This window comes from Parasteatoda tepidariorum, chromosome 4 (genome assembly GCF_043381705.1).
Source record: "Parasteatoda tepidariorum isolate YZ-2023 chromosome 4, CAS_Ptep_4.0, whole genome shotgun sequence".
NCBI classification, from domain to species: domain Eukaryota; kingdom Metazoa; phylum Arthropoda; class Arachnida; order Araneae; family Theridiidae; genus Parasteatoda; species Parasteatoda tepidariorum.
The window spans coordinates 38,289,637-38,297,722 of NC_092207.1; the positions used below are offsets into that span (position 1 = coordinate 38,289,637).

General features: G+C 31.2%; 1 protein-coding gene across 1 annotated transcript; it reads right to left on the reverse strand.

Moving 5' to 3' along the window:
- Window positions 1–2,849: 2,849 nt before the first annotated feature.
- LOC139425492 (uncharacterized) lies at window positions 2,850–7,735 on the reverse strand. Its single transcript, XM_071180502.1, has 2 exons — window positions 7,614–7,735; window positions 2,850–5,372 (listed from the first exon to the last, which is right to left on the reverse strand). Exon 2 carries the CDS (start codon window positions 5,348–5,350, stop codon window positions 2,894–2,896), a length of 2,457 nt encoding a protein of 818 aa, XP_071036603.1. The 5' UTR covers window positions 5,351–5,372; window positions 7,614–7,735; the 3' UTR covers window positions 2,850–2,893.
- Window positions 7,736–8,086: the final 351 nt, after the last annotated feature.

An 8,086-nucleotide genomic window follows, 5' to 3' on the forward strand; every position in this document is an offset into this window, starting at 1 on the left:
GAGAATCAATACCGCACATCCTTGGTAGCTACGCAGACTAATGCCTACGCAGACGCTGAGGGTGGGTGACCAAGTGGTCACCCACCCTCACACTGACTACAGCCAGTGATGCTTGACTTCGGTGATCTGCTGGGAACCGTGTCTTAACGATCAGTCCACTGCGGGACCATCTACAGTTGAAATTTTCTCAGTCAAGTTAGTCGAAAAATAATAGTAATTTTGATTGAAAATGAATTTATGAAGACAATATAAAAATTCTATTTTCAGAAATCTAGCAATCATTTAAACGTATATTGTCATCTAGCACAAACCTCCGTTTCAGTTTTGAACATTTTGAAGGTGGTCGGAATTAGGACTGATGATAAATTCCTTTTGGGAATAATAGGAAAATAAATTTTGCTTGCAGAATTTACGATTTGAAACTTACATTGCAACTTGGCATGGAACACCAGATGAAATTTAAGCAATCTAGCAAGTCGAGAAGTGATTGGGATTTACTGCAACCTCTGATTTTTACTGCAAACATTCACCATCTTACTGCAACCTCTCTATCTCTCGGGAGCGAAATTAAATTAGTAAAAATGCAGCAAAAACAAAGGTAATTTTCTGCGCCAACAAATGCTTCTTCATATGCGTCTTTGTGCTTTAGCATTTTATTGAAAACTAGAAGAAAATTAAACTAATACATCTTTTATTCATGAGTTCTATCAAGTTTCATTGCAGACAAGCCATTTTTTTCATTCCGAACTTCAATCTTCTATATATTGGTTTTTGTAGTTGAATGCATAGAACATATTCACTGTTTTGTTTGGCAGTCTGTACTTTTCTTTTATATATTTAGACTCTAATCTCGGTTTCTTATCAATAAAGCTTGGAACTTTATTCCACCCAATAGCTGTAAAGCAGGTGTGCCTTTTAAAGTAAATAGGAAGGCGACAAAGGATGAAATTACATTTCATTGCAATAGAAGAAGAAAAAGAAATATCATGAAATTGAGTAAGTAATTTTAAAATTAAATGCAACTAGGCATATTAAATAAGCTTACATATTCAATCAATAAATTAAACATTGTTTACGTTTTCAATTAATCTTTCTAACATTGTAGCATTACATTTTAGTATGAAATTTTTACAACACAATGGAATATAAAGCATATGTGGATGTGGTATAGGACTCCCATTGTGAGTTGGCGTGTACAAAGTGAGAGTCAAGAGCACCAGTAGAATTTATTCCAGCGACGACAGCAATGAAAGTCGGAATGACAAAAGAGAAACGGAGAATCGGGGAAAGTGAATATTGGCAACTTCTTCGACGAGTGCTTTAACTTTCCCCACCTATTAAAAAGTGAACTATTCCACGTGTTTAAAGTGGTGTAAAATGTGAAAAAACCTAATTTTGAGATAAATGCTTTTAACGACGTAACACCACTAGTCTAATCACTGTTATCACTTTGCTGAAAAACTGCTATAACTTTGTAAATAATTGGAGTGTAAACAAAAGTAAAGTATTTTTAGAGCGCTAAGAGTTCGGGGATTTAAAATTTGTAATAAACTCAATTTCAAAAATTTTATTTAAAATCATGTTTTTGCACTAGTCAGATACCTAAAGTAATATTATCTCACAATTGGAATAGAACATTTTGTAACCAACCATATTTTAATATAAAAAAATGAAAAAACTCTATATATTAAGTTGATATTTAACAATTCAGTTTTTTGACTCTCCTGTAAAATTAGTTTTGTAAGAGATAACCGGTTTTTGAACTCATTGATATTAAACATACTACAGCAGTAACAATTGCTTTATTATTATTACTGTTATTATTATTGTTATTACTATCAAAACAAACTTCATTCAATTTAATAGATTCGTTTAAATGTTATTGAAAATATCAAACTTAATTTTTCTTGAAATTTTCTTACAAAAGCTACACCACACAAAGAATAGTTTATAGGTTAATTTAGCTGTTTTATGCAATGAAATATATTTTTCTTATGACAGATAATTTTGAGAAATGTCATTCAATATAAATCTGCTAGGTATAGGCTTCAGAATTAAACTATAATATTTTATTATCAAAGAATAGTCTATTGAATTGGGTTTGAGGGTAAAATTCTGATAAAAAATATTTCAACAACAGGAAGAGCAGGCTACTAAAAAGCATACTAATTTTTCACATTTTCACAGCCGAAATTATATTTCTTTAGTAATAAATAACTTAAAATTACTTTATTCTGATAAAAATACAGTATTTACGAACATTAGTAAACTAAATTTTTAATCTAATAAATATTTGTATACAGAATTTTCACATAACGGAAAATTGAAGAAGAAATACATTAGAACTTTTTAACTCTTTTGAATTTTTTTTAAAATTGTTATAATAGTAATAATAATAATAATAATAGTGTTTTTTATGCAAGTGGTATTTGATTTTCAGGTAGTTGTTGGTTTGATTTGTTTCTTTAAGTAGTTCTATAATTAACACTGATGTGCTATAAGTGACAGTCTAAAACTAATTCATTCTTTGTTGAAAGTCGAAGAAAGAATTTTTAAACAGCACAAAGAAAGAATTTTTAAACAGCACAAAGAACAATATGATTAATGCTTTTTACATATTTATACCACGTAACTTACATTTTTTCCAAAAAAATACAGAATATGTGACATTTTTTAAAAAAGTACAACAAGCACAGGATTTTCTACAAATATTAATACGTAAATTTAAAAGAGAAACTGTATGCTATAAAATTATCAGAGACAGTTAAGCATCAATTTGAAATTTTTATTTATGGGAAATCTCTCATAAAATGCATTTAAAATAACATTCATTGCGAAAATATCGCATTCATTTGGAATTAAGGGGAAAATGCAGTCTTTGAATTGAATATATTTATTGTGGCACTAAAAGCTGAATATACTTATTGATGGAATTAAGCTTTACACCACAAAAAGGGCAAAATCCAGCTTCTATGTTTCTATGTTCAGGAACCTTGACACGTGACCAGAACTGAACTGTTTTCAAATTAGTGACATGGCCGCATGGTCTGAAGCAATGAGAAGGAAAGGCTTGATCAAAATAAAATCCTGACTCTATGCCGATTTCAAGTCTAGCTATCGGACCGATAGATCGGCATATCGGACAACTCCATCCCTTTAAACTGTCATCAAACTGCGCACTCAGTCTCATCACGTGACCGCAACACAAAAACACAAACGGATATTTCATAGGGGTGCTGTAAATCATTTCAAGTGAAGGCAGATGGCAGTCTGGGGTCATAGTTTGCAGCAATGACTGCAATTTCTGGAGGCATTGGCCAGTTGGAGTATTTCTCAGACCAGAAGGTGTCCTCCAGAGAAGAGTCACTCCACATAGATCTATCAAAGTGCCATCACTTAAAATATTGTTTTCCGAAAGAATGCGAGGTCTTTTAGAAGACGCGATCTGCTTAGATCGCAGTGGGTAAATATTTCCACAAACAGATACTTCTCGCCATATCGGTTGGTCTGAATCAGGATGCATTATATAAACGCCATTAGTTGTAAAACCATCCACCTTCCCCTCCCTTGAAACTGTGAATGCATCTTTACCGAGAAATATATCCCCACTCGAATCAAATGCAGCAGCATGCACCCTAGCTTCATGACTGCCATTCCTCTGAACTACAAGACGACAAGCAAATCGCGAAACGCCTTTTCTAGATTCTGTATTAACGTCCAAGACTTTGAAATCCACTGGAGGATCATCAGAACGACCAACTTGGAACATGTCAGTGCTCTTGTCGGCTATGTACTCCACAACAACAGAACTACCATTGGGTATGCTGTAAGACACTGTTAAGTTATCTCTTCGGCGAGATGTATTTTTCGTTGTAACGTACGTAAAAGATTCTTTTACTCCGTTTGATTTGAGTCGTTTGCGCAAAATGAACTTGCTCTGCATTTTGCCAACCAAATGACTTGGAGGAGATCCATTGCAACCAAACACCAACAGTTCTCCGTATATCATGTCCTCTGTTATCATGTGCTTCCTGTAAGAATTTTCTAGAAAGAGCGATGCTTTTTTGCTAACAAAAGTTTCTAAAGTATGAAATGTATTATTTATTGAGCTGGATATTGGAATATGATTGTTGTTGTGTCTTCTAGATTCAGTCTGGGGCATTGTGTCCGTTTGAGTAAAGATAGATTTTTTATTCCTGTGATTTTCACCCGCCTTTAGTTTTGTGTCTTCAACGAACTTTCTACAAGGAGATTCTGTTGGAAATGTTTTATAGACAAAATCATACACCTTTTTTGATTCGTGATCACTTATCTCTTTTGGAATAAATATTGAACTATTATTGTTATCAAAGTGTTCAATTGAGGTTTGAGGTACCGTTTCTGTTTGAGTAAATATAATTTTTTTCTTTTCATGCTTTTCCGGTGTCTTTAGTTGTTCATCTTCAGCAGGTTTTCTGATCAAAGTTTCTTTCGGTATATTTTCATGAACAGAATAGGCCATATCTTTTAAATTAAGATTCTTATATTTGTTTGGAGGTTGTTCACTAATAGTAGAAATTCTTGCTTTTTCTGTCGAAAAATAATCTCTATGATCCTCTATGGGAGTAGAACTAAATATCTCATCTGAAACATTATCTTCTGGAGTTTTAATAACCATTTCTTGCTCACATTCCACGCTTGGGATGATGTTAAATTCATTATTTGAATCAGCTTCTGAGGTTAAGGGTACCAACGGTGAATTGTAAGACGAAACAACATTGTCGATTTCCGTTACTCCCGGGGTGGAATGAAATTCAGAGATTGATTTACAGTAAGTGCCAGTTGAATCAGATTTAGAATATGAAGAACTTAATAAATTTGGAAGAGACACAAAATTTTCAGTAGAGCTTCGAAATAATTCTGTTGCTGAAGCTAATCTCAAATCATTGTCTTTATTTGACCTTAAATCACTTTCATTTGTTCCAGAATTACAAATAAAATCAGCGTCTGATATTAGACATCTGGAGTGTAAGTACTTGTCATCCAGGTATTGTGTCTTTTCAGTCTCATTGTCATTCAGAATAGATTTTTTCTTAAAAGTCAATTCAGGTGGATTTAAGTTATTGCCTAATAAATTAATAGATGTCCCATCTGAAGTATTTATTACATTTGTTTCAAAACGAATTGAAGATAAAGAAGGTTTACTAGCTCCTTCACCTGCAGGATTATTGGATCGATTTTCGTTGAATTTTAAATTTTTCGATGTATCAGTTTTTGACTCCGCTTTATTTTCTTCTGGTTTAATCATGTTCGCCATATCATCCTGCATTACGTAGTCTTTCGCCATGGTTATAAATTTACTCACGAACATTGTATTAGCCTTCCTTAATTCCCTAGCATAAATAAGCAATACAGTTAATATTAAACTTTTAAAAAATATAGTATCTTCAGAGTGATAAATTAAAGTATAAATTTAATGAATTTTTTTCAATGAAAAGTATAAAATTTCAGTGCTACTTTACATTGAATGAATTGTTACATAATGCCTTTAAGCCACTTACTTTTTTAATCACAGTCCTTAATTTATAGTTTTATCTAATTATACTATTTTTATCTCATTGCATTTTTATATCAAATCTCAAACATTATATTCATTCATAGTGGCTGGGTGGCTCAGTTGGTTTGTCGTCGGCCTTCTGAGACCAAGTCTAAGGGTTCGATCCCCGGCCCAGACACCGAATTTTTGGGATGCAGAAAATCCTCAGCGGCCATGTCATATGATTATGCGGCATGCAAAAGATCCCAGGAGTGCCTTATTGGGTGCATTTCCTGTAAAATTAATTTTCCTAGTGCACTTTAGCATCCAAATAGAGTCTCTGTGCTGCCATCTGGTGTGGCAGAAACTAGACGTTCAAATTAACATGGCCAAAGGTATCTCACCCATTGTGGTGGTCCTGAAAGAGTGGATACCACTTCTGGAGAACACACTAGGTCTGCTCATTGGGAAGATTGATTGTGCAGCTCATTGGAAATAAAATATATATATATATATATTCATTTCAATGTAGGATATAATGACGAGTATTTAGCACCAGCATTGAGTAAAATATAAAATTGCTTGCATTGAAATAGGTCATCAAAAAAAAACTGAGATACGAATATAACTTATGCAAGAAAAAATTTTTAAACGTTTTAATTCCTTTAGCAAATTCCATGAAGAATATAGCTTAAAAGTTTTAAAAAAATAGTCTCAGCGTCGTTCCACTATTCTATTCCCAAAAATAAGTTCTGTCGAATTTCTATCAGGACAAATCTTGGATAGAGCATTGCAAGAATTTAGTAGTAGTTCGGCATAAGATATGTGTTACTCTCATAAAATTCTTAACGTTTGATCAAATCTTGGACGCTGAATCTCAGTTTATTTTCCAGCAAGGAAAATGAAAAATTTTATCTCTAATTTTGTTTTAAGTAAACAAATAATAAAAAATTACTCAATTTAGCCCTCAGTTAAATTTTTACTTTCAATTTCAGCAGTTGTAAGAAATCCAAAAATTGCCAAAATCCAAAAATTGACTGTTTAGTCAATACTCTCCCTAATAAAATCTGAATTTTTTCTTATCTTTCTTTCTTCTTTTTAATTTATGGTTTAAAGTATGACGAAGCCTTATATTTTGAATATTTTTCAAAGTTCATTTTTTTGTTGCAAAGTTAGCTTTTTAGCAGACCTAGGTAACTTTTATTTCAGACCTAATAGCAGGTCAAAACATATAAAAAAAGGCCAAAAAGAAAATGCTTTTGCAAAAAAGTTTTGATTAGGACAACAAAAAAAAACATGCAATCGATCACTAAAACTTTGATCACTAAAATTAGCCAAATTTTGACAAAATAAACTTTAAAAAAAAAAACTTCAATCAAAAAATATATAATTATGATCATAAACTCGTTTCCACATGTGTTCTCCTGTAATTTAATTTATCGCTGAAGTAGAAATAACAAGAGGACATATATAAACAAGTAAGAAAAAATTTAATCTTTACCTTTGATCCTGAAAAATAGCCAAATGTTGACAAAATAAACTTTTAAAAATACATTTAGAATTATGAACTAGAGGACACATGCGTCAACTTGTATTTAATTTATCTCTGAAATAGAACTAACAAGAGGACAGATACAAACAAGTCAGAAAAATTTTAATCTTTGCCTCTCATTAAAAATATTTTACAAATTATGTATTATTTTACTCAGAAAGATACTAGAACCAGCAAATTTGGAAAATTAAATGCCTTGTTTGGTGATTAGGACTATACGAATTTCACTAACCTCCTTCATTGCTATTAAAATTCTTTCAAGCAGAAAAAACATCACTACAATTTTTTTAAATTAAACATTATTTTTAAATTGTGTCGGACATAAATAATTTATGATTTAAGTTTGTTTCTAAAATTATATTTATCAAACAATTTTATTTAAATTTTTGTTAAATCAGTTAATATTTTGAACAATTTTACATTCAGAATATTTAGAGCCAAAAAAAAAGATAAAAGTAAAATAAATTTTGAAAGACAGATTTTACTGTTTTTAATTTCATATCAAAGTATAAAAATATATTAATCAACTTTTAACAAAAAACGTACCTCGATCAAGCTATGGTTCTTACATATAATCAATAAATCCAAAAAGATCGATTCTGTAAATAAACATCGGTTATTACTTGATGGACTTTTTTTCTGATCAACAACTGATGCCATTACGCCCCAACAAATTAAATGAATTAAATTTGTTTTTTTTTAAAGTATGAAATAAGTAAAAATAAAGCAAAATATAAAAACAATTTTGTTGGCGTTACTCGCTATGAAATCGACATGACGCATTTACGTGATTGCTTCACGTGCAATAAAGATATCACGTGTCAACTTAACAAGATAAATAAAACTAACTAATGTTACTATTAACTCAAGAATATCTTATACTTATTATTGGATTTTTGTTGTATCTCTAAATTTTATGTATCATCATCTGAGATAAACAAAATTGCTATCGACAATTATCAAACGTATTTTTTATGTTGATTATTACTAAATCATAAATATTTTTAGCTATTACCCAT